This window comes from Lissotriton vulgaris, chromosome 10 (assembly GCF_964263255.1).
Source record: "Lissotriton vulgaris chromosome 10, aLisVul1.2, whole genome shotgun sequence".
Lineage (NCBI taxonomy): Eukaryota > Metazoa > Chordata > Amphibia > Caudata > Salamandridae > Lissotriton > Lissotriton vulgaris.
Genome location: NC_141698.1, coordinates 888,023,260 through 888,050,027, shown reverse-complemented (window position 1 = coordinate 888,050,027; position 26,768 = coordinate 888,023,260). Strand labels below are relative to the sequence as shown.

The 26,768-nt window shown below is 48.2% G+C and overlaps 1 protein-coding gene across 3 annotated transcripts in view; it reads right to left on the bottom strand.

Annotated features, from left to right (window-relative positions):
* The window catches only part of AKAP9 (A-kinase anchoring protein 9), a 1,796,561-nt gene that overhangs the window by 915,279 nt on the left and 854,514 nt on the right, over window positions 1–26,768 (bottom strand). For all 3 annotated transcript variants that reach the window (XM_086941844.1, XM_086941845.1, XM_086941846.1), the window contains one exon: window positions 4,673–4,978. In XM_086941844.1, the coding sequence (XP_086797970.1) occupies window positions 4,673–4,978 (306 nt within the window). The remainder of the gene's footprint in view (window positions 1–4,672; window positions 4,979–26,768) is intronic.

Sequence of the window (26,768 nt, the reverse complement as noted above, 5' to 3'; positions counted from 1 at the left end):
CAGTGGATACACGCCCCCCAGGCTGACCCAGCACACAAGGCAGACAAGTTTCAGCTAGGTACGGGAAATGTACTGGCGGCTCTCTATAACAAAGGCCAGATCCCAAAGCTAATAGGACCCACAAAGCACACAGTCATGTTATGGCATATAGCGCAGACGTGGCTGGGATGGAAGGGAGTCATTACCCGGCTTACCCCGCTTTGGGATACCAAACGACTAGGGCAACTGAAAAACAGCAAGGGATTTGACCAATGGGACAACATAGGCATCTCTATGGTGGGCGACCTGTGGGACAAAGGGACGGTGATCCCGTTTGAACAACTCAGACAGCAGTACGAACTTGCACCATCCGAACCTTTTCGTTACACACAGATTAGACACGCACTGTTAGCGGTGTTACCGCAAGACATTGAAGTACCCGAGGCCTCCCCGTTGGAGGATAGGCTTCTCACAGACTACATGCAAAAGCGAGCCACATCATTCACCTACCGTAAGCTGATTAATAACTTACCGGACCCTACAGCCTCTCTGCGAGAAAAATGGGTAGTAGAAGTAGGGGAGTTAGACAACACAAAATGGCAGGAGGCATTGGCCTCACCTAAAGAGGTGGGTATACCGTCACGACTCAAGCTTGTGCAGCTTAAGATACTACACCGCACGTATCATACTAGGTGTACTCTATATAAAATGGACAGAGCGCAGCATCCATACTGTCTGAGAAGGTGTGGGGAGGAGGGATCCTTCTTTCAAACATTATGGGACTGCCCCAAGATAGCAGACTACTGGAAAAAGATATTACGAATAGTGTCGCAGACGGTAGGGGTATCACTGGTCCCAGAGCCACGTAGATGTTTGCTAAATGTGTGGGAACCCAATGATCTTTCACGCCCAACACAAACGTGGGATACCATGGGATTGATGTTGGCTAAGCGCAATATAGCGCAGAAATTGGGAGCAGTGAAAGTACCATAGTTGGCGGCCTGGTGTACGGACATGGACATGGCTATGGTGGCCGAAAGAACGGTATTCATAACGCGGAAATGCCCCAGATATGGAGCAAAATATGGGGGGTCGTGGAATAAATATCACGGGATGTCTGTGAACCGCCACCAGATTGTGATGAAGATAGTTCTGAAGATGAGGAATAATGTGTATATGGGGATTGGTTTAAAGAGATTGTCTGATGTGTTGGCCGCAATCAGCCAAATCTGTATAGGCATTGGAACTGCATCGATTTGGTGGTTATATATACTAAATGTAATGTATGGTCATGTCCAACCTGATTTTATTGCTGAAGTTGGTAATGAAAATAAAAAACAGAATTTTCACCAAAAAAAAGTTAATTTCCTAAAAAATGTTACACTACACAAGGTACAGCAATTCATTTCCGTTTTTATGCAAAGTCATACATAAAAAGAAATATCTAAAAAAAGTTAATTGCATTAATTTTCCCGGCTGATCCACAGAGCATAGAAAAATTGAGAGATACCAAGACCACTAGTCTACGGGTATCTGTAGACAGTAGCCTCATAATTTCAAGGTAATGACCCGGCCTAACAGCCCTGCATAGAGGTATTATCCATTTCTTTCTCAGTAGAGCATAATAGGGACAGAAAAAAGAGTACATGAACAATAGATTTTGCGCAAGCTTTACACGCAGGGCATAAATCAGCTACTGGGGAACACTGGCTCATCTTACAGAAGAAAAGATTAGTGGGTAAGGTCTTATATCTAAACTGAAGAAAAAGTTTGCGTGTCAGTGGAGGGGTATTTTCCTCAATTGAGGTTTCAAACTGTGGCACACTTTTAAAAGATAGAAAATTTTGGGTTAGACCTGAAAAAGTTTTCTACCAAATCCATTTGGAGTATTTTCTCCCAATACATTTTTTTTTAACTCCTCCCTCGAAATGCTACTCATAGTTTCTGGGCTAAACCAGAAACTTTTCATCCTTAGTTTCCCCAATAGATCACGGAGGCAAGAAAACCACCTTATTGATTCTGCCTGGGGGAGTCTCAAGAGATCCTTCAGGTTATCGTGATAGGGATCCAACTCTTCTATCGTCCTAGCCTAAACCAAAATGATAAAATGTTATAGTTTATTTTATTCTTTAGTTGTTTGTATGCAATATCAAAATAGAAGGGAATCAAGGGTGAACTGCCAGGAAGGTCAACCAATGAGCTAAGAAACCGATTTTCTACTGTAGTTAAGGGAACACGAGCCCCAGAGCTCAGCACCATACAGTACCCCGCCCAAAACCTTTGTATTATAAATTTCAAGGGCGGGAGAGATTTGCCTAGATACAGTCCTCCTATGAATTTTACTAATGTGTGCACATTGTTGTGTTAATTGTAGTTTCGATTTTTCCACCTGTGGGCACCACTTACTAGATGAAGTAGGTCGGATATCAAAGTAATCAAAAGATTCGCCCTGCTCCAGTTTAGTACTACCGGCCCACATTGGCCTAGTCTATGCTGCACTTCTACCCTTATTAAAAATCATACATTTGGTTTTTGTTTCATTTAAGCTAAGACCTTTTACATTACAAAACTTTAAGAAATCATTTGAAAGTTGTTGCAACCCTTGTGGGGATTTTGACATTAAAAGGGTATTGTCAGCAAACAATAGTGCCGGAACTCTTCCTAACCCTATTATTGGAGCATCACAGCCGTCTATATCTAAAAACTTGACAACCCCGTTTATAAAAAGAGTAAAAAGGGTCGGTGCCAACAAGCATCCTTGTCTCACTCCACATTTGACTGGAAACGTTTCAGTTACTTGACTGTTGGCACCCCACCTAACCTGTGTTGAGTTTTCTGAGTGTAATCTAATTAAGATTTTTAAAATATTGATTGGGAGGCCCATCTCAGTAGCACCCTCCAAAGTTTTTCACGTGGGACTAAGACGAATGCCGTACGAAAGTCGAGAAAAGCCACATAGAGTTTTCCACCCTTTACAGCTACTTCCTTCCAATAAATACAGATCAACTGAAACACCTAGTCCAATGTATTGATTTTAGAACGAAAACCAGCCTGAAAGTCACTCACATTTTTTTCTTCCTTTATCCATTTTTGAACCCTTCCTAAAACCTGCTTACAAAAGATTTTCTGAAGGGAATCAATGAGGCTAATGGGCCTGTAGTTCATAGGGGAAGATCTGTCCCCTTTTTTAAAAATGGGCACTATTTCAGTTATCTGCCAGGAGGGTGGAATAGGGGCACATGCCAAAACCAAATTGGTAATCAGATTTATGTATAAACCCCACAGCATTTCATCTTCTTTATACAAATCATTAGGAATCCTGTCTGGGCCAGGGGCACATGCAGACATACAGGAAGATACTGCTGTTAATGTTTCCTCTAGTGAGATAACCACATTTTCATCTTCACCCCCCTAAGGAACTCCATTTCCTCTAATGCATCCCTTGCTGTACAGGTGTCATCACCATAAAGGGGTCCAAAATGCGCGACCAACTCCTTTGGTTGTACTATATTGAAGTGTAGGTTCTTCCCCTTTTAACCAATATGCAGCTTGTCTCCAAAACCCTTTGAGGTCACTATCTAATAGGGTAGCATGTAATGAAGCCCAAAGTGAATGCCCCTACTCCTTTTTACTTTTTGTAGTCTGCTCTACAGGAAGAAATTTCTACATGAACCGTTCGTTTAAGTGCACCAATAAGCGCCCCCTTTGCCTTCCTACAGTCTTGATTAAACCAGGAGCTCTTATTATCGTATTTTAAGCCAATACATTGTCCCCATTTCCTGCTTGGTTTTTTAGGTTGACTCAATAAACCTCTTATCTCATTAAAGGAAAGATCATGGGTAGGCCCTAGAATCACAATGGCATCTAATTGTTATCATTATTGCTGAACTATTGATAATATTCACACTCATTCTAAAGCACATTATTTGTAGATGAACAGTACATAATAAGTAATTATATAGTGCAAAATACCAAGTATTGTGTAGGTGTGTGTAATGATTTTGGGAGCTTAGGAAATCTATCACGTGTGATTACCCAGTGATTTGGAGATCACACAACACCTGTATTGTACTAACATAAATGTTTCATTTCTGACTTTAAACGCTGGAAAACGAAGATTTCTTGTTTCCATGCAGGGCTTTATTCAATGGACTACTTAATAAACGTTAATAGGCTAGAGGGGAAAAAAACGGATCGCCTTACCCAATTAGTCCAAATTTACATGCAATTACCCATTACGAATATATCTTCATATATAACTTATGTAGGAGTAACAGTCTGTTCCACGGTAAATGTCAACATCAACTTATAAAAAAAATCCAAAGGCTAAGCTTTAAGTGGGAAATCATGGACGATCTCTACAGTGTCCTGTCCACTAAACAAGTCAAATCCTCAAGCAGAACATTTATGTGCTGTATGCACAAATACTGCTTGGGCACATTGGTCTACCTACAGACTGCAGACTTGCAACTCAATAAGAGTACTCTTTTCTGTATCTGTGCCAATTCTCTCTTTTGGGGAGCATAACATGATCATTAACTTTAAGATGAAAAAGAAAATGGATACATTATCGATACAATATGTGTCTATGCCTCTAATTTTTCACGTTAAAGATCATAATAATGTAGCACATTCACCTAACACATTCCTCTAAATGAAAAAGTTTGGTGCATATGAATTTCTTCATACTTACTGCTGTTTTCAGTAAAACAGGATCCTCATCATTGGTCAAAGGTCCACGTGAACATGCCATTTCATGGTCCCTAAAGCTCAACAAATGATTGGAAGAGGAGTCTTCTAAATGGTAATATGATCGTTCTGCGGCCACTCCAATAGTTGTTGATTCACGCAGATGTACTTCGTTGTAGAGCGTACTTTCACTTTCCTCCCACGGATCATTAAATTGTGTGTGGTGACTATGTATTTCATCTTCTTCCAGCTTAGCAATCCTTGCTAGTTCAGACTTTTGAGCAAATGCTACTGTCATCTCGACAATAACCTAAACAAATACCCAATACATTTTAGTAATAAACTTTACCAAAACAGTCACAACAAATGTATTATGGAACAAACACATTATTTATGTATTACCAGTTTATCATAAAATGTACGTTAGGCAAACCTATACATCTATTCTAATATCAACAAGTGGCATTTCAAGAAAAAATAATTCAAGAATTTATTGTTTAAGCCTACATATATTTGCATTTTATTTAACTATGTATTAGGTTTAATGCATGAATAGTAAACATTAGCATACAAAGAAAAAGGAAAATCTGCACAACGCACAAGTTACTTACCTTCGGTAACGATATATCTGAAAGAAACATTTGTAGTGATAGATTGCTTACCTTAGAATTAACTACAGGCGACTGACTGGATCCAGAAAGTTTTCGGCAGCAGTAGCCCTGCCCTCGTGCGCTGACGTCAGTTCTGTACACGACTTTCAACACCAGGATCGCAAAGCCATGCAAGAAACTGACCACTGGTGCCATGAAACTAGGGCCCTGAAAGGGATGACCTTAACCCTAGAAATGAGTTAGCAGAACGGGGAGGATGGGTGGGTCGGTAAGGAATCTATCACTACTAATGTTTCTTACCGATATATCGTTACCGAAGGTAAGTAACTAATGAATCTGAAAGAAACACTTAGAATAGATACCCCAGATACCCCAGCAATACCAATCCCAGTGGTGGGTCTGCGAACCAAGATCACACCAGAAACTCCTGGAGAAAAGAACGGCCAAAAACGACGTCTCTCCGGACTTGAATGTCCAAGCAGTAAGACTTGGTAAACGTGTGCAGCGAAGCCCATGTAGCTGCCTGACAGATGTCATGCAAGGGAACTCCCCGTCCCAAAGCAGTAGTGGCTGCAGTCGCCCTGGTAGAATAGGCACGTGGCCTCACCGGAGGCTCCTTTTTAGCCAAAGAATAGCAAGCCTTAATGCACAGAACGACCCACTGAGAGATGGTCTGCTTGTGCACAGTCCGAACTTTCTTGGCACCCATGTAGCCAACAAAGAGCTGGTCATCCACCCGGAACTGTTGTGTGCGGTTCAGATAGAAAGAGAAAGCACGTTTTAGGTCCAGACGGTGGAGCCTCTCTTCCTCTTTTGAGGGATGCAGAAAGAAGGTGAGCAAAGTGATGGTCTGACAGATTTGAAAGGCAGTGATAACCTTTGGCAGAAAGGATGGACAAGTCCTTAGAACAACCTTGTCCTGATGGACAAAGAGAAAAGGAGGTTTAGAAGAAAGAGCCAGGATCTCACTCCCTCTTCTGGCAGAGGTGATGGCAACCAGGAAAGCAGTCTTTAGAGTGAGAAGATGAAGAGGACAGCTGTGAAGTGGCTCAAAAGGAGCACACATAAGATAACTCAGAACTAGGTTCAAGTCCCACTGAGGCATCCCGATAGGGACAGGAGGGAACATGTGCGTAATGCCTTTCAAGAATCTATTTACAACAGGGGACTTGAAATGGGAAGGCTGATCCGAAAGCTGTAAAAAGGCTGAAATAGCTGAGAGATAGCCCTTGATAGTGCCCAGAGCAGAGACTGCCGGGCCAAAGAGAGAAGAAATAGAAGGACCTCTGAAAGAGGGGCAGAAAGGGGATTCACAGCCTTGGCTGAGAACCATGCCACAAATGTATTCCCACCTGCAGGCATATACCTGTTTAGTGGAGGGACACCTGGCTGCCAAGATAACATCACAGACTTCGGAGGCATGTCGAAAGACATCAACTGCCGCCGCTCAATCTCCATGCAAGGAGGTGGAGGCTGGACAGGTTCAGGTGGAGAACCCTCCTCTGCTGCTGCGACAGAAGATCGTCTCGAAGAGGCAGGCGGAGCGGGGGATCGATCACCATGCTGAGTAACTCGGGAAACCATACTCTTTGAGCCCAGTCTGGAGCCACAAGAATAACTTGGGCCCGGTTGGGCTTAATCTTCTTCAGCACTCTGGCTAGAAGTGGTATAGGCGGAAAGCCGTATAGTAGACCGCAACACCATTTAACTCGCGACGAAAAGCGTTGCCTACCGAGTGCCGCCTTGGAAATTCCAACGCGCAGAACTGAGGACCTTGCGCGTTCTCTTCGGAGGCAAATAGATCTAACCAAGGCTCTCCCTACTGCTGAAAGAGACCTTGCGCCACGTCCAAGTGCAGACGCTATTCGTGATGCATCATGCACTGACGGCTGAGTTAGTTTGCCCTGGAGTTCAGGGAACCTGCCAGGTGTTAAACCACGAGGGACATGCCCTGATGTTCCAGCCATGTCCAGAGGATCAGAGCCTCCTGACATAGGGTTCATGACACCACCGGCCCTGTTTGTTGCAGTACCACATGGCGGTGTTGTTGTCCGTGAACACCTGCACTACCCTCCCCATGACAGAGGGAAGCAATGCCTTCAGTGCAAGTCAGATCGCCCGAAGCTCCAGAAGGTTAATATAGTGTTGGGCCTCCGCCAGAGACCAGAGGCATCTGAACTCCACCACTCCCATTTGGCCGCCCCATCCCAGAAGGGACGCGTCCGTCACCACTGTGTGCTCCGGTTGGGGAAGGGAGAGGGATTTGCCACTGACCCAATCGAGATTCGTGAGCCACCACTGCAATTGTCGTGCAGTGCCCTCCGAGATCTGGATCTGATCGGACATGTTGCCCCGATGTGTACCCACTGGAACTTCAGGTCCCACTGCAGAGCCCGCATATCCCATCTGGCATGATCCACTAGCAGGATGTAGGAGGCCATCAGGCCCAGTTTCCGGAGGGTCATCCTGACCGAAACCCGGGTGTGACAGGGCGGTACGTCACTGTGTGGAAAACGGTGAGGAACTTGATACTTCACGAGACTGGTGGTCAGCTGTTCCCTTGTCGCCCCTTTCTGTTCCCACCCAACAGCCTTTCTCCCCTTACCTGGAGGAGTGGCCACTTGCAGACACTGAGCACCGTTGGGAAGACGTGATTGAAAAAGGACAAAGCGGCTTCAATTCCGCCTGTGAGGAAGACGAGACTCCGCCCATCTGGAGCGTCACGGAGCCAAAAGGAGGAGGACCCCGGAAGACAGCGGTCGGCGTTTCCCCGGAGAGAGAAGAGTGGAGAGCGAGAGCTGAGTCGAAGCATTGCGGTGAAGACGAAGGAGAAGCCCCGACGAGCCCAGCAGTGGACGTCAAGCCAGGAGGCCAACGTCTCGGTGAATCGCGCCGCCACGTTCCCGCGGGTGGAGCGTGGCTTACAAAGGTACGGGGCAGAGTGGCGGGTTGGGTAGGTCGGAGTGGCCAGCCTATCGACTGACAAGCCAGTGTACATAGTGTATAGTCTCCTTGTTCCTTTCCCCTCACGAGCACAAAAGGCACAGTACAGTCCGTTGTAAAGACACTCTGCACATGGTTTCCCTCACTCCCGGCCCCCCTCGAATGTCCTACGCAGGATATCCCAGTGATTGCTCTTCTTTCTCCTTTTCTTTACGGTCCTGGCCCATATTTAGGACACCGCTTGAGAAAGGACCTTGCTGAACCTCCGGTCCGACGGAAACTCACCCCCCTGCGAGGCAGAACCACCCTGGAACTCCCGGCTTTCCCCATGAGCATCAGAACGGATCGGGACGAGTTTGCACGGATAAGACTCTCTAACAGCAGAAGAAAAGCGTACATGAAAATAAAACCCTCCTTGAAATCATTACTACAAGTGTCAGACTCAGTTCCTTCTGCACCTCCTGCTCCCGGTCCGGTACACCGGGATAGAGGCTGAAAGATCAGAATCATAGCCTGAATATCCCGGACTCACTGTTCCAGAGGATAAACCCAAAGCTGCGCAGAGTCCAGAACCGCTCCGATGAGTAGGAGTTTCTGTGAGGGAATCAGGTGCGACTTCGGGACATTGATGGAAAACCCCAGCAAATGCAAGAGGTCGGCCTTAGTCTGGAGGTGGGAGACGACTGCCTGGGGCGAGTCCGCCTTCAACAACCAGTTGTCGAGATAGGGGAAGACTGAAACCCTTGATCTGCACAGATGACCTGCGACCACCGCCATCACCTTCGTGAACACCCATGGGGCGCTAGTAAGGCCAAAGGGGAGCACGGTGAACTGAAAGTGCTCATGGCCTACCGTGAACTGCACGTAACGCCGATGGGCCGGCAGGACAGAGATATGAAAACAAGCATCCTGCCAGCCCAACGCCACCACCCAGTCTCGTGGTCTAGGGCAGATAAGACATGAGCAAGAGTGAGCATCTTGAACTTCTCCTTTCGGAGGAAGCGATTGACCTTCCAAAGGTCCAAGATAGGACGCAGGCCCTTGTCCTTCTTTGGAACTAGAAAGTAGTGGGAGTAGCAACCCCGACCTACTTCTGGCGTCAGAACGTGCTCGATGGCCCCCTTGGCCAAGAGGACCGTGACTTCCTGCTGGAGAAGTGTCAAGTGATCCCCTGACATGCGGTGGTACTGAGGTGGCATGGCTGGAGGGGTGGTCTCAAAGGGGAGGGAGTAGCCCCTTTGGACAATTTGCAGCACCCACTTGTCCGAGGTGATGTTCTGCCAGTGGGATAGATGATTGGGAATTCTGCCGCGCACTAGTGTTTGATGGGCCTGAAATACCGGACTAGGAAAGCTTTGCTGTGGGGGTGGAGGTGAACTGACCAGCCCGCTGGCCCCCTGAACCTCCTCGACAGTTCCAATGTCCGAGGCCGTACTGATGTTGATGCTGCGGCGGCCCGTGGCTCTGCGAATGTGGTGGGGCACCCCTTCCGTGGCCAGGAAGGGAGCAAAAAGCAGAAGGCGGAGGAGGCCTAGTGGCCGACAGGCCCATGGACTTGGCCATAGCCTGGGAGTCCTTAAAGCGCTCCAATGCACTGTCCGCTTTATTGCCAAAGAGGAGAATGCCATCAAAGGGCATGTTCATCAGAGTGTTCTGGACATCCCCTGAGAAGCCAGTGGTTCTCAGCCAGGCGTGGAGTCTAAGCGCCACCGTTGTGGAAATTGATCTGCTCAGCGAGTCGGCAGTGTCTAGCCCACAACGTATGATGAACTTAGCTGCGTCTTTCCCATCCACAATAGCTTGGGAGAGGACTGTCTGGGCCTCCTTCGGACAATTAGGCAGCACTTGCGCAACCGAGTCCCACAGAGAGTAGGAGTAACGGCCCAAGAGTCATGCAGTGTTCACCGACCGCAGTCCTCAGCTGGCAGATCAAAATAACTTCTTGCCAAGCTGCTCCCGCTTCTTGGATTCCCTATGCAGAGGGGCGGAAGGGAAAGCTCTCTGGGATGTAGAGGTATGGACAACCAAGCTCTCATAGGTGGGGTGTTGGGTGAGGAAGAGGGGGTCGCCTGGAGTCGGTGATGCAGTCTTGCCACGTTCCTGTCCACAGGAGCCCGTGTTGGGCCTGGACCAGGTGCCCAAAAGAACGTCAGACAGTGCTTCATTAAAAGGCAGCAAGGGCTCCAAAGAGGTTTCCGCCGGCTGGAGCACTTCTGTCAGGAGGTTAGTCCTGACAGCCACTGTAGGGAGGACGAGGTGGAGGGCCTCGGCTGCCCTATGCAACACCACTGCTTAACTGGCTCCCTCCTCCGTAGCCACGGTAGGAGGAGACAGCATGCCAAGGTCAGGTGAGGTGTCAAGACCACTAGCTACCCTCAAATCCTTCATCCAGTCCAGATCATAAGCACACTCCTGTGCTAGAGGGCCCTCCGACCCCTCCCAGTCCTCCCCTTCCTCCGAAGTCTGTGGAACAGGCTGAAAATAAGGAGGGGGGACACAGGGCAAAAAAGGCCTCATTGGCACTGTGTCCGGGTCAGGGCTGAACCTGGGGACGACGTCGTCTGGACAAGCGGGAGACGTCTGTGGTGGTGCTCGGGTCGGAGCCGCTGGTGATGGAAGGGCAGGACCCCCAGTCGGGCCTGACGGCCCATAGGCACGCCGGCAGGGCCAGATGGCCCAAAGAGTGGGACCATGACTGCAGGAAAATCTTACACCTGAGCAGGCGTCGCCGACGCACCCGGAAAAGGTGGGTAGACCGGCGGCGACGTCGCAGCGTCCGCCAGAGCTGCGGGGGTGGCACCACCCGCACCCTCAGCCGCATTGCACGACGACGAGGGGGAGTCGAAGAGCAACAATGCTTCTTAACTTGTTTTTGGAATGCTTCGACTTACTTGACCCCGAGTGTGAAGACTTAGATCCAGAAGACTTCCAGCAACTTTCGGGGCCGCTCCCGCAAAGTCTTCGGTGCCATGGCCCAGCAGTGGGGGCACGACTTGGAGTCTTGGTCGTGCCCCAGGTAGTAGAGAAACACGCAGTGCGGGTCCGTCACCGACATCATGCGGTGACAGTCCCACAGTTCTTGAAGCCGGGCATCCCTACGACAACAGGAGTCGATCGACTCGAATAGATGAGACAAAAGGTCTAGAAAAACTCAGTCTAAGTAGCTCCAGCGAAGTCATTCCAGCACCAACGACATGCACGGAGCCGCACAAAGACACCTACCGTCGAGCTGGGATACTGCTGACGAAAGCTTTCCGGATCCAGTCTGATCTCTGGGGGTAATTCTAAGGTAAGGAATCTATCACTACGTGTTTCCTTCAGATACTCTAGGACACTGTGGGTGTTCTCTATAAAGCGGCGGCATGTCACACGATCCACACAATATGGAAGCCACCGTCTACCAAACAGGATCTCGGGTCAGCGGTCTAGTGGACCAAAAGGTCATCCCAGACGGCGCACCAATCACAGGCCAGAGGATGCTGAGGGGGACAAGGAGGCAGAGCCAGAAAAACTGCAGCTTCCGGAAGGAGAGGAGGCGAGGAGAGGAGGCGAGCAAAGAGACGGAGAAAAAGACCAAAGAAGAGAGAGGAAAACAGCGGAGGAGACGGCGTCTAAGCACACACAGCAATCCGAGGAAGAGGAGCAGTTTTCTGACAACCGCTCTGGGAGCACCGCGCTTCAGTCCAGCACTCCAACAGTTGGAGGGGAGACTAGTGTCCAGGGCTGGGTTTGTTACATTGAGGTGTTGGTGGGCAGGGGTCAAAACTCGCTACCCCTTTCACCATAGAGTAATCCCCTGGTCTGATTTGGTTCTTCTTTCTTTCTCCTTTTTTGATTTTATTTTATTCATCCACGACGTTCTACTTCCCCGTGGGACCTGTTGTTTATCTCTGCCACCTAACACACCCGAGGGACGTCAATGAGATGATGAGAGAACACGGAGTACAAGAAGCAGCCCTATGGATGTGGACTGTGTTTTTCCCTAGGCTGCTGTCTTCTCTTACTTTAATCCCATTCCTAGAACAAGAGGAAGTTTCCGATCAGGATCCTACTATTAATATATATATATATATATTTTTTTTTTCCTTCCCATTAATAAATTCCTCCTGACCTACACCAAAAGACCCTCTCTGGTGTATTCTTTCGCGCCCACAACGCCATACAACCTACCTTGATCCATAAAGAGTCCACAGATACCCACATCAAGAAGTAAGCAACACATTCATTTAAGTCCGATATCCTATCCCTGTAGGGCAGAGTTGCCATAATGTGTCATCCATTCTACCCAGACTTTACGGTCTTTTCATGGGCTGCTGCGGGATTCGTAGACACATTTTTCTGCCGTGGCACAGTAGTCCTTTTCACATGCCCATTCAGCTATCGGGGTGCTTGCTCAGATCTCCAATGACAAACTAAGTCCCTTGTAGCTATAAGAAAGCCCAAAGCTAGCAAAATTCTCATATATCACCTCCTGCCCCTTTTGTCCATTAGCCCCAATAGAATCAGTTTTGGTTCAGGTTCCACCGTTCTACCCACAACCTGGGTCAGGCAGATGTTATGCCAGTATCATTCCCATATCATATGAAAGAAGGTTCTTTGGGGCTGTTGACATCTTGTCCAGTATTTATGTTGAACTAGGTGTAGCCTCATAGATATCGCGAATGTCCTGGGGGACCATTCTCACATCCACCCCCTCCTTTTAGTGTTCACATCATTCTCTAAGTTTTGAAATGGGGTCCAGGGTGTTATTAACCAGGGAGAGATGTGAGGAGCAGATTCCTTTCCGACTAATTTGTGATTCCATAATGTGTGTTCCAGGGGGTTGCATCGTAGGAGGATTTGATTAAAGGCGATAAGAGTCCCTCAGTGGATCTTTAATCGTACAATTGAGTCCGGTGCACTGAATATGAGTTTCCAAGCCAATGTCATCACATGCTCGGAAGCCGTCCAGTGTAACTGTGTGTTTGAGACAGTTCTCGGCCTATAGTGGTGTTTCGGCTGTTACTACCCGGTGCCATTTGATCCAGCACAGTGGAAGATACCGGCATAAAAGGGTTGTTTGGGTCCCTGTGGGAAGGGACAAGGGTAGTCAGGAACCAAATACTGAGTTAAGCGTGCCATGGGGCTCTAGCACACGCAATTCCGAGGCTATGGTGAAGCCGTGGGGATCATGGGGATCCATGAAATGCCACAATTCCTTGAAGAGACGTGCCTGGCCTACTACCTAAAAGAACTTCACAATTGCTGACTGTAGTGTACTGAAATGGGCAGGTTGTATGTCATATCGGTAGTTCTGTAGTGTGTATAGGAGCCTCTATTTTGAACAGCGCTCCCTGCCAGCTTTGTTCAGGGAGGCTTCCCATAGGTCTATGTCTCTCCTCGCCGGGGCTATTAAAGGTGTTATGTCAAGTCCCGTGCCCTCTGTTTGGTAAGTGAGATGTACATCTCCAAATATTTAAAGCGCTGAGGCGCCCATTGCCTTGGGATGTTAGCCCTTATGTCATCTTGTGCGTAAGTCAGAAGAATAGAAGTAGATGTGGACCAGTTTACAGTACGCTTGCTTCTGCATATATTTGATGCATAGATAGGAGCTGCGGCAACAAGGTCTCAGGGTAGCTCCTGTAAACTAGGAGATCATCGGCATAGAGCGACACCCTGTCCTGCAGCTGTCAGGCCAAATTAATCCTCTGAGTTGCGCATTACGCCAAATTCATACCGCCAACGGCTCGGGAATAGGCCAATAGGAGAGGCAGCAGGGGACAACACTGTCTTGTCCCCCACTCGTGATGCGTGGGAAAAGTTCCCCATATCCTAGAACCCGAGCCCATGGTGAAGAATAGAGTATTTTGATGTATCTGCAGAAGAGGGTCAAAATTCAAACGTTCCAGAAGGCCGAACATTAATTACCACTGAACGGAATCGAAGGTCTTTTCAAAATCTATGGATACCATGGCTCTGCATTCCATTATGCCACTGGTTAGTGCTATCTCATTTGCGGGCCATGTGCCCTGGCATAAAGGCATTTTGGACAGGGTGCACCGGGGACCCAATTATCTTCATAAGTCTGTTCACCAGCACTATGGAAAGGGCTGATATGAAGCACATGTGTTAAGAGTGGATTTTTTCAGTTTGTAGGAAAGTGCCCTTTTTGACATGGTCACCCTCACTTTTTTTATCCGGTATTTGATGTGATTTCGACTGAAAGTGCACTGGGTACCTGCTAACCAGCTCCCCAGTGCCAGGTATCTTTCCCAAAAACTGTGCAACTGTACCCCAATTGGCAATACGTTTAGTACCCTGTGTAAGCTCCTAGTAAATGTTACCCCTGGTACATAGGTCTTGAGGCACTAAAGAGGGTCTTAAGGCTGCAGCACGAATTGTGTCAACCTAAGGGGCCCCTCCCCAAGCTCAAGCAAACTGCCACTGCAGGCTGCATGTCTTGGTGAAAACAAAAGGGAAAACATGATATGCCACATACACCTACATGTAATATTTGTAAGCCGGCCTTACAGCCCTAAAACAGGGTGCCTTATATTATATATGGGGGGACATAGCTGCATGAGCAGAGATGCCCCTGTGCTGGTCAGTTACATTGCTGCCAGTACCAGTGAACAGGGAAACTATTTTAAAACACGTACTGGACACTGGTGAAAACGAGTTCCCAAGCTACATGCCGGCTTCACTGAAAATGGAGCTCTTTGGTATCATATATACACAAAAGAAGCTACCCTGAATGAAAAATTACCAGGGGTTTTAAAAGATACTTGGTAGAGTACAGGGCATCTCAAAAAAAGTGAAGGACTGAAAGGTATTATTTGCAACGCAGCACGGAGCTTTGAAAGACTCGCTTTCGGTGCAATTAGACACCGTTAGACGCGCTTTTTTAAAATATTGTTGTTGAATCTTTTAAAATTGCATTGTTATTTTCCTTACATATAGCGCTCACCCGCACTCTAATTTTGGGAACTCACCGCTATTTTGGGTGGGTCACTTAGTAGTGCAACACACCTTCGCAACCATCTTGGGGGAGGCAGGGATTTACTGCGGCGCCATTTCGGTCAGCGCCCTAGTCTTTACGCGGGATAACACGCCCCTACTTAAGACGAGCATACCTGCCTGGCCAGCCCTGGACAAAGGTATTATTTGCAACGCAGCACGGAGCTTTGAAAGACTCGCTTTCGGTGCAATTAGACAGTGTTAGACGCGCTTTTTTAAAATATTGTTGTTGAATCTTTTAAAATTGCATTGTTATTTTCCTTACATATAGCGCTCACCCGCACTCTAATTTTGGGAACTCACCGCTATTTTGGGCGGGTCACTTAGTAGTGCAACACACCTACGCAACCATCTTGGGGGAGGCAGGGATTTACCGCGGCACCATTTCGGTCAGCGCCCTAGTCTTTACGCGGGATAACACGCCCCTACTTAAACCTCCCAATGACGACGCGCAGCGGGACCGCCAGACTCACGCCGGAGTCCAGCCAGAGTCCTGCCCGTCTGTGCTCGTCCGGACTCAGACGGGCCTGGGGCCTGGCACTATGCTCAATAATTTAGCACCCAGAGTGATGTACTCCCGGGATGAGCTCATTGCATTGCGCTACCTACATCTTGCGGACCGCAACCCGGTAGACAATGGACTGCTTTTACCACCATTCGGCAGGATGTGCCAGTCGGCTCTTCCGCAGAAAGGTAAGAATACCTTGCTGTTGGGTCTGCTGAATTGCAGATCTCTCCCGAGGCACTCAGTTGAAATTAATCTCCTCATACAAGATCAGGACCTAGATATCCTGTTCTTACCGGAAACTTGGATAACTGCCAGTTCCGATGCTGACATTGTGCAAGCCCTCCTGCCAGGCTTTCTTCTGTTTCATCTGGACAGACCTGAGGGGCGAGGGGGTGGCATTGCCATTCTATATAGAGAGACTTACGTATGTAGGGCCCAGAAAGGCTTAGTTGCTGACTGTGAGAGCTGCCATTTCTCCTTGCAGATATCCCCCACAGTGGCAGTCAGGTTTACTGATTTACCGGCCTCCGGGCTGCCTGGGCAACTTCGTAAGTTCCGTAATGGAAACTGTGACGACGCTGGCCTCGTCTACAACAAATTTTATAGTGTTGGGAGATCTGAATCTCCATTTTAACGATACCGCAGATTTAATAGCCCGAGACCTTCAGGGTGACCTGAAAGCATGTGAGCTGCCTTTAATTAATGCAGGAGCCACGCATGATAAGGGTCACTTACTTGACCCAATGTTTTCTAATATCCCCCGTCTCTTGGCCAGGCCAGCACATCCTCTCCCGTGGTCTGACCATTTTTTGGTTTCGGCTGAATGGCAAGTCGAGTTACCCCCTACATCCGCCCATCAGGTTTTCCTGGTGGACAGAGCTTGGTCCAGATTATCGATCAATGACTGGACCTCCAAATTTGTGGACTCGCTTCCTTCTCCCGAGTTAGACCTGATTAAAGGAGATGCGAATTTTAACCAATGGTTGACCGCCTCTCTTGATGCCCTCATTCCTAAAAAGAGAGTGCAAAAGAGGGAGAAAAGAATCGGATCCGCTCCCTGGTACACTGCCGAGCTTCGCTTGCTCAAGAAAGGATGTAAAAAGTTGGAGAGGGTATGGAGAAAGAAATTGGACACATTTTTCTGCCGTGGCACAGTAGTCCTTTTCACATGCCCATTCAGCTATCGGGGTGCTTGCTCAGATCTCCAATGACAAACTAAGTCCCTTGTAGCTATAAGAAAGCCCAAAGCTAGCAAAATTCTCATATATCACCTCCTGCCCCTTTTGTCCATTAGCCCCAATAGAATCAGTTTTGGTTCAGGTTCCACCGTTCTACCCACAACCTGGGTCAGGCAGATGTTATGCCAGTATCATTCCCATATCATATGAAAGAAGGTTCTTTGGGGCTGTTGACATCTTGTGCAGTATTTATGTTGAACTAGGTGTAGCCTCATAGATATCGCGAGTGTCCTGGGGGACCATTCTCACATCCACCCCCTCCTTTTAGTGTTCACATCATTCTCTAAGTTTTGAAATGGGGTCCAGGGTGTTATTAACCAGGGAGAGATGTGAGGAGCAGATTCCTTTCCGACTAATTTGTGATTCCATAATGTGTGTTCCAGGGGGTTGCATCGTAGGAGGATTTGATTAAAGGCGATAAGAGTCCCTCAGTGGATCTTTAATCGTACAATTGAGTCCGGTGCACTGAATATGAGTTTCCAAGCCAATGTCATCACATGCTCGGAAGCCGTCCAGTGTAACTGTGTGTTTGAGACAGTTCTCGGCCTATAGTGGTGTTTCGGCTGTTACTACCCGGTGCCATTTGATCCAGCACAGTGGAAGATACCGGCATAAAAGGGTTGTTTGGGTCCCTGTGGGAAGGGACAAGGGTAGTCAGGAACCAAATACTGAGTTAAGCGTGCCATGGGGCTCTAGCACACGCAATTCCGAGGCTATGGTGAAGCCGTGGGGATCATGGGGATCCATGAAATGCCACAATTCCTTGAAGAGACGTGCCTGGCCTACTACCTAAAAGAACTTCACAATTGCTGACTGTAGTGTACTGAAATGGGCAGGTTGTATGTCATATCGGTAGTTCTGTAGTGTGTATAGGAGCCTCTATTTTGAACAGCGCTCCCTGCCAGCTTTGTTCAGGGAGGCTTCCCATAGGTCTATGTCTCTCCTCGCCGGGGCTATTAAAGGTGTTATGTCAAGTCCCGTGCCCTCTGTTTGGTAAGTGAGATGTACATCTCCAAATATTTAAAGCGCTGAGGCGCCCATTGCCTTGGGATGTTAGCCCTTATGTCATCTTGTGCGTAAGTCAGAAGAATAGAAGTAGATGTGGACCAGTTTACAGTACGCTTGCTTCTGCATATATTTGATGCATAGATAGGAGCTGCGGCAACAAGGTCTCAGGGTAGCTCCTGTAAACTAGGAGATCATCGGCATAGAGCGACACCCTGTCCTGCAGCTGTCAGGCCAAATTAATCCTCTGAGTTGCGCATTACGCCAAATTCATACCGCCAACGGCTCGGGAATAGGCCAATAGGAGAGGCAGCAGGGGACAACACTGTCTTGTCCCCCACTCGTGATGCGTGGGAAAAGTTCCCCATATCCTAGAACCCGAGCCCATGGTGAAGAATAGAGTATTTTGATGTATCTGCAGAAAAGAGGGTCAAAATTCAAACGTTCCAGAAGGCCGAACATTAATTACCACTGAACGGAATCGAAGGTCTTTTCAAAATCTATGGATACCATGGCTCTGCATTCCATTATGCCACTGGTTAGTGCTATCTCATTTGCGGGCCATGTGCCCTGGCATAAAGGCATTTTGGACAGGGTGCACCGGGGACCCAATTATCTTCATAAGTCTGTTCACCAGCACTATGGAAAGGGCTGATATGAAGCACATGTGTTAAGAGTGGATTTTTTCAGTTTGTAGGAAAGTGCCCTTTTTGACATGGTCACCCTCACTTTTTTTATCCGGTATTTGATGTGATTTCGACTGAAAGTGCACTGGGTACCTGCTAACCAGCTCCCCAGTGCCAGGTATCTTTCCCAAAAACTGTGCAACTGTACCCCAATTGGCAATACGTTTAGTACCCTGTGTAAGCTCCTAGTAAATGTTACCCCTGGTACATAGGTCTTGAGGCACTAAAGAGGGTCTTAAGGCTGCAGCACGAATTGTGTCAACCTAAGGGGCCCCTCCCCAAGCTCAAGCAAACTGCCACAGCAGGCTGCATGTCTTGGTGAAAACAAAAGGGAAAACATGATATGCCACATACACCTACATGTAATATTTGTAAGCCGGCCTTACAGCCCTAAAACAGGGTGCCTTATATTATATATGGGGGGACATAGCTGCATGAGCAGAGATGCCCCTGTGCTGGTCAGTTACATTGCTGCCAGTACCAGTGAACAGGGAAACTATTTTAAAACACGTACTGGACACTGGTGAAAACGAGTTCCCAAGCTACATGCCGGCTTCACTGAAAATGGAGCTCTTTGGTATCATATATACACAAAAGAAGCTACCCTGAATGAAAAATTACCAGGGGTTTTAAAAGATACTTGGTAGAGTACAGGGCATCTCAAAAAAAGTGAAGGACTGAAAGGTATTATTTGCAACGCAGCACGGAGCTTTGAAAGACTCGCTTTCGGTGCAATTAGACACCGTTAGACGCGCTTTTTTAAAATATTGTTGTTGAATCTTTTAAAATTGCATTGTTATTTTCCTTACATATAGCGCTCACCCGCACTCTAATTTTGGGAACTCACCGCTATTTTGGGTGGGTCACTTAGTAGTGCAACACACCTTCGCAACCATCTTGGGGGAGGCAGGGATTTACCGCGGCGCCATTTCGGTCAGCGCCCTAGTCTTTACGCGGGATAACACGCCCCTACTTAAGACGAGCATACCTGCCTGGCCAGCCCTGGACAAAGGTATTATTTGCAACGCAGCACGGAGCTTTGAAAGACTCGCTTTCGGTGCAATTAGACAGTGTTAGACGCGCTTTTTTAAAATATTGTTGTTGAATCTTTTAAAATTGCATTGTTATTTTCCTTACATATAGCGCTCACCCGCACTCTAATTTTGGGAACTCACCGCTATTTTGGGCGGGTCACTTAGTAGTGCAACACACCTACGCAACCATCTTGGGGGAGGCAGGGATTTACCGCGGCACCATTTCGGTCAGCGCCCTAGTCTTTACGCGGGATAACACGCCCCTACTTAAACCTCCCAATGACGACGCGCAGCGGGACCGCCAGACTCACGCCGGAGTCCAGCCAGAGTCCTGCCCGTCTGTGCTCGTCCGGACTCAGACGGGCCTGGGGCCTGGCACTATGCTCAATAATTTAGCACCCAGAGTGATGTACTCCCGGGATGAGCTCATTGCATTGCGCTACCTACATCTTGCGGACCGCAACCCGGTAGACAATGGACTGCTTTTACCACCATTCGGCAGGATGTGCCAGTCGGCTCTTCCGCAGAAAGGTAAGAATACCTTGCTGTTGGGTCTGCTGAATTGCAGATCTCTCCCGAGGCACTCAGTTGAAATTAATCTCCTCATACAAGATCAGGACCTAGATATCCTGTTCTTACCGGAAACTTGGATAACTGCCAGTTCCGATGCTGACATTGTGCAAGCCCTCCCGCCAGGCTTTCTTCTGTTTCATCTGGACAGACCTGAGGGGCGAGGGGGTGGCATTGCCATTCTATATAGAGAGACTTACGTATGTAGGGCCCAGAAAGGCTTAGTTGCTGACTGTGAGAGCTGCCATTTCTCCTTGCAGATATCCCCCACAGTGGCAGTCAGGTTTACTGATTTACCGGCCTCCGGGCTGCCTGGGCAACTTCGTAAGTTCCGTAATGGAAACTGTGACGACGCTGGCCTCGTCTACAACAAATTTTATAGTGTTGGGAGATCTGAATCTCCATTTTAACGATACCGCAGATTTAATAGCCCGAGACCTTCAGGGTGACCTGAAAGCATGTGAGCTGCCTTTAATTAATGCAGGAGCCACGCATGATAAGGGTCACTTACTTGACCCAATGTTTTCTAATATCCCCCGTCTCTTGGCCAGGCCAGCACATCCTCTCCCGTGGTCTGACCATTTTTTGGTTTCGGCTGAATGGCAAGTCGAGTTACCCCCTACATCCGCCCATCAGGTTTTCCTGGTGGACAGAGCTTGGTCCAGATTATCGATCAATGACTGGACCTCCAAATTGGTGGACTCGCTTCCTTCTCCCGAGTTAGACCCGATTAAAGGAGATGCGAATTTTAACCAATGGTTGACCGCCTCTCTTGATGCCCTCATTCCTAAAAAGAGAGTGCAAAAGAGGGAGAAAAGAATCGGATCCGCTCCCTGGTACACTGCCGAGCTTCGCTTGCTCAAGAAAGGATGTAAAAAGTTGGAGAGGGTATGGAGAAAGAAATTGGAGACAAATAGACGAGAGGAATATCGTGTAGCTATGAGGGGTTATAAAGCTGCCCTCCGGCTGGCAAAAGCCCATTTTTTTGAGGAGCGTATAAGATCTGCTTCAATCTCATCCAGGGAAACTTTCAAAGTGGTGCAAGAACTCCTTAAAGTTCCCGAACCTGAGGCTACACATGATAAACAGAAGTGTAAGGAGCTGGCGGACTTCTTCCACACGAAAATAGTAAAGATACTTAGTTCACTGCCTCAGACTATACGACCTCAGAAGACTCAGGAAAAGAACTCCATAACTCAGCCTAGAGAGTTATTTGCTTATCTAGATACTTTTGGCCCAGTTTCAGAGGCCGAAGTACTGAAAGCCATTGGATCTATGAAAAGTGGCTCCCCTATGGATCCGGTCCCTATGAAATTTTTAAGCAGGCAGCAGCCTCCATTGTGACTCCTATCACTGATCTGATGAACGCTTCTTTTTCCCAGGGCTTGGTGCCACCAAGCTGGAAAACAGCAGTGGTCAAGGCACTTTTAAAAAAGCCAAACTTGGACACAGCGGAATTGGCAAATTTTAGGCCTATATCCCTGCTGCCAGGTCTCGGCAAAATTGCTGAAAGGCTAGCGAATTATCAACTGTCAGGCTTCTTGGAGACGAATGGACTGCTCCGAGACTCGCAGACCGGATTCCGTCCAGGCCAGAGCACTGACACTGCCCTCCTGGCAGTCGTAGAAGAATCCAGACGCATTATGGACTCAGGAGGATCAGTGGCAGTGATCCTCCTGGACCTTAGTGCGGCGTTTGACACCGTTAATCATCAGGTGCTGATTCAGCGACTGTCAGAGGTGGGTGTGGCAGGGGCCGCTCTGAAGTGGCTTAGGTCATTTCTCGACGGCCGCTCATATCAGGTTTGGGAAGGCAGCAATCGGACTACATCTATCCCCCTCCAGTGGGGGGTGCCACAGGGCTCCTCTCTTAACCCTACATTGTTCAATGTATATATGGCCCTCCTGGAGGATGTGGTGGCCCCTTATAACATCAAGATCATCAGCTATGCTGATGATACGCAGTTAGTGGTCGCCTTATCACAACTGGTAGAGAACCCCGATTTGCTGCACTCATGCCTGTCGGAAGTCCATACCTGGATGGATGAATCAGCTCTTAAGCTGAATGGCTCTAAGACAGAGATAATGTTCCTAGGGAATAAAGACCCCTCACTCCCATTGACCAGCTGGCCTAGTTGTATGGGCGATCTCCCTAGTACGAAAGAGGAGATTAAGAGCTTGGGGGTCTGGTTGGAACAAGATCTCGCGTTCGGGACCCAAGCTAAAAAAACTGCAGGAGTTTGTTTCGCCCTATTACGTTCAGCCCGCAAAATCTTCCCTCTTCTTCCTTTTCCATCTAGGAAGCTGTTGATTCAGGGGCTGATAACATCGCAACTCGACTATAGCAATGCCATCTTTTTGAGTGCCCCTGAATCCACCTTCAACAAACTTCAGCAGGTTCAAAATGCGGCGGCCAGACTGCTCATGGATACCCCCAGAACCCAGTCAGCTAGACCTGTCCTAAAGGCATTGCACTGGCTCCCTGTACAGGAAAGAGTAAAATTTAAAGCACTCTGTACAGCCCACAAAATTCTCCAGGGGACAGGACCTAGCAGTGCCATACAAAGCGAACAGAACGCTGCGTTCTGACCAGAAACACCTCCTCCTAGTCCCCAGAGTAAAGAGGGCACGCACGGGCGGGAGAAGATTCTCGGTGAACACAGCGAGGTTGTGGAATTCCCTACCTTTAAAACTGCGTGCTGAGACCTGCACTTTGCGCTTTCGCAAATGTCTGAAAACACATCTGTTCCCTGCTTGATTGCACTTGACTGACCGTTTTTAATCTGTTGATGTTCTGATAAGCGCTGGGATGCCCCAGGGTAACTGCGCGCTATATAAAATTTTAAATAATAATAATAATAATTATGATGCATGACACCTAGTGGTGTGTGAGGACAGTCCTTCCCTTTTTGTGACATTCCCAGTACTCTACCAAGTACCTTTTAAACCTTGGTCATTATTCATTCAGGGTAGCTTCTTTTTTTTTTGTATAGATGTTAAGGTTGGAGGCCAGCTCACCCTGAATACCCTGTGCCTCTAGTTCCCTCCCCTGAGACTTACCAGGGTTAGTGTGTTGCACACGATGTTTGGTATCAAAATATCTCATATTAATAAACCCACACTGATGCCAGTGTCAGATTCAGTAATAAATGCACACAGATGGTGGCCCTTGAAAGCCTACCAGCCTCTGGTTCTGACTGAATGGTTTTCATCAGACTGCCACCAGAGATTAGGGTCTGACCCCCAGGGGTGAGGGCTTCTACTCTGCGGGGGCCCATTAACGGAGCATGCTTAGGAAGTGGGTGCGTTCACCCCCTTCCACAGGAAGACCAGCAGATTAACATTCCAAGGCAAGGGAGCTTCAAAGAACCTACAACCATTGGTATGTGAATCTGGTTTGTCTCATAGCAGAAGAAGCCAACCCCTTTGTCCAGAGTCATTTGGCACCTGGACAGGCAGGGGATTTCTCCAGTCAGACAGATGTGCCCACCAGCAGGCTAGTGCCACCCTTCAGGTGGGCAACCTGAAGGGGATACCACTTTTCAATGGTACCCATATTGGTGATGGCAAAATCAGGAATTCTGGGACAGGGTTATGACTACCTCCTCCCAGGAAGTGGTCATACAGGGGGGTATAGTGACCCCAAGGGTAGATAGTCCATTGGCTGCTACCCTACACTCCCCTAATGCCCCTAAATTCAGTATTTAGAGGAACCCTGGCACCGGAGAATCAGAAACTGATGACCGAAAGAAGAAGGACCAAAGAGATGCAAAAAGCAAGAACAGTGGAAGGAGCAACTGACTTGACCGCCAAAACTGTTGCCTGACTACTGTTCCTGACGATTGAGTCCAAGTCGACTCATCCTGCAAACTTAAACACAATCTAAAGAAGTGTAACTCCACAAATGGTAACCCACACTTACACCCCAAGAGCATCTGTCGCCCTCCCTTAACCAAAAGGGCTCGCTGTTCCATAGCCAAGTACCAGGCTACCTCTGGAGACTCAAAGAAAAGGGTTTTGGAATTATGGATAACTTGAAGGGTCGTAGGAAACAGAAGCATGTATTGGATTCCCTGGGCTCTCAGGTGTTGTTTTACATAAGACCGCCTTCTTTGTTGGACTAGTATAGTAAGGAAAATCATAATCTGGCTATTCTGGAACTGAAGGTCCCTGGATTTGTAACTCTCTCTAATGAGCTTGTCTTTGTTCCTGTAGCTCAGGAATTTGGCAAACATAGGGTCTGGAGGAGGTTTTTGAGTCAGGGAGCAGTGTGACCTTTCCACAACAAAGCAGGCAGAGAGGAAGGATTTGGGTATCCAGGTAGCCATCTAAGTTTTTAGGAAATCTTCGGGTGTGGGGCTTCTGCACTCTCGGGTAATCTGACGAATCAGAGATTACAACTGCGTGCCCTACCCTCATCATCTACACGGGTCTCATGGGTTTTGGTAATGTGGGAGTGTTGTGAAACCATTGTTTTAAGTTCTCATACTGTGTCTTTCAGTCTGGACACCCGGCCCTCTGCCTCAGACACGCTATCAGCTACAACACCCCGACAGGTCCTATCGCAAGAAGGTCACCTTAATGCCCGCCCACCTCGACGATTTAATTCTGCAGCGCAGAACGGGAAAAATGAACGGCCTGTAGTACAGTCTCTGTTTTACAAGGAGTCTCAGACATTCATGATAATCTACCCATGTTTTCAGATGTTCCTTTTGTGCTGAATGTTGGGGCTGTATATTTATCGATGTTGGCCTGACTGTGGGAGGACCAGGGTCTATCCCAGCCCATGATGTTAGTGATCTCACTACCGCAGGTTAGGCGGCCTGGTTCTAAATTTCTGTTCATTCCCCTTCTTATTAAGGCCAAGTCCAAGGGATAACTTGGGAGGGAGGAGATGTTCTGGGTCGGAGGGCGGTCATGCCCCTGATATGCTCACCCCACGATCTTGGCCTCCAGGCCACGCCCCTCAGATATGTTTATGTTAAATAAATGCAGTAACACCTACTGAATATTAAATAGGACGTTTCACTCTAGATGTTTTGTGACTGACTAATAAATGGCTTGAATTCTTTTTTTCTGTCTAACAGACCATGGCTACAGGTTTGTATATGGCTGTAGTATGACTAGCAATAGAAAGGGAAGAAATCAAGAGTGGCAATATAATGATGTTGAAACTAAGGGCCTGCTTTAGTTTTTGGCAGATGGGTTACTCCATCACAACAGTGATGGATATCCCATCCGCTGAAACCCCAAGGAAGAGTCAGCACAAGCAATGTTGTATCTATGCTGGAGAGGTCAGCATTGTGTAACCAACGAGTCGCAGTGGAGCAGTGGAGCACGGAGAACGGAACGGACCAGAGCTGTGGGACTGAACCAAGTCCGGTACTGTAGCCCTAACCGCGAGGATCGTGAGGATGCTGGGAAATCAGCAAAACAGCAAATGCGGTCTCGGTGAGTTGTTTTCAAGACCGGGTGAGGGAGGCGAGTAGCGTGGAGCGTGTAGCGGGCAGAACGGGAAAGACGCTCCGGCTCCGGCTCCTGCTCCCGGTTGCCAACTGCGGTCCGCTTTCACTCGTGGCTCCCCCCCCCCCTGCTCCTGCTCCTGCATCCTATGCTGCCAGATTCTCAGTGTCTCTAACTCTAACGACAACTGAGCCTCACCTCTCACCCCTGTTTCATGCCCGTTTTGGCGTCCGTCTGCCAAGATGCGGGGGGCTGAGGCTGCTAAAGTCCCTACTGCGGTCTCTATTGCGGTGAGGGGAACAGGGGAGAGGGCACAGCCCCGAGGCAAGCCAAGGTTCTTACTTATTGAATTGAGTGCTGGGAAGACTATAGAAGCACTAGAGCCGGAGTTGGACCTGGGATTACAGTGAGTGACTAGGAGCCCAGAACACAGCGCCTCAACCCCGCTGACAGAAGCCGCATAGTCTATGGATCACGCTGTTTGAGAGGAACGCGCAGGCGGCGATCTTCAGGGCGACAACTAGCATTGGCTTGATCTCAGCACGGATACATCGATACACTGTTTTTCAGCCACTTCAAAGAGGTGAGGTGAGACTGCAAAGACATGACGTGAGCGCGGCTGCCGATAGAGGCGGTCGCCAAGTAAGAGCCGGGGGGTTTGACCTAGGCAGATCCGACTAGGTCCGACTTTCCAGCAGGTCTCCCCAGAGTGCTCCGCTCACAGTCTGTTCCGCTCACAACCTTACCCTCAGCCCTACTCTGAGCCTTCTTTCTATGTTTCCCCACAGCCCTATCACAGCTTACTCCAACGCCCTCATCTTTCCCTTTTCATCAAAATCGTACCTCAAAACCTCCCCATTCTTCTGTTTTCGACCATCGGCAGAGGAGCAAACGCATTAGCAAGGGGCCGCAAATAAGGAGGGGGGCAGTTATCTTCCACCTCTCCTACTCGGCGGCCCCAGGGTGGTTTACAGCCCGCAAACATCATCATGAGGTCAGGGAAAGTCAGGGAGCCCCCGGAGTCAAAACCAAAACCCACAGCAAAAA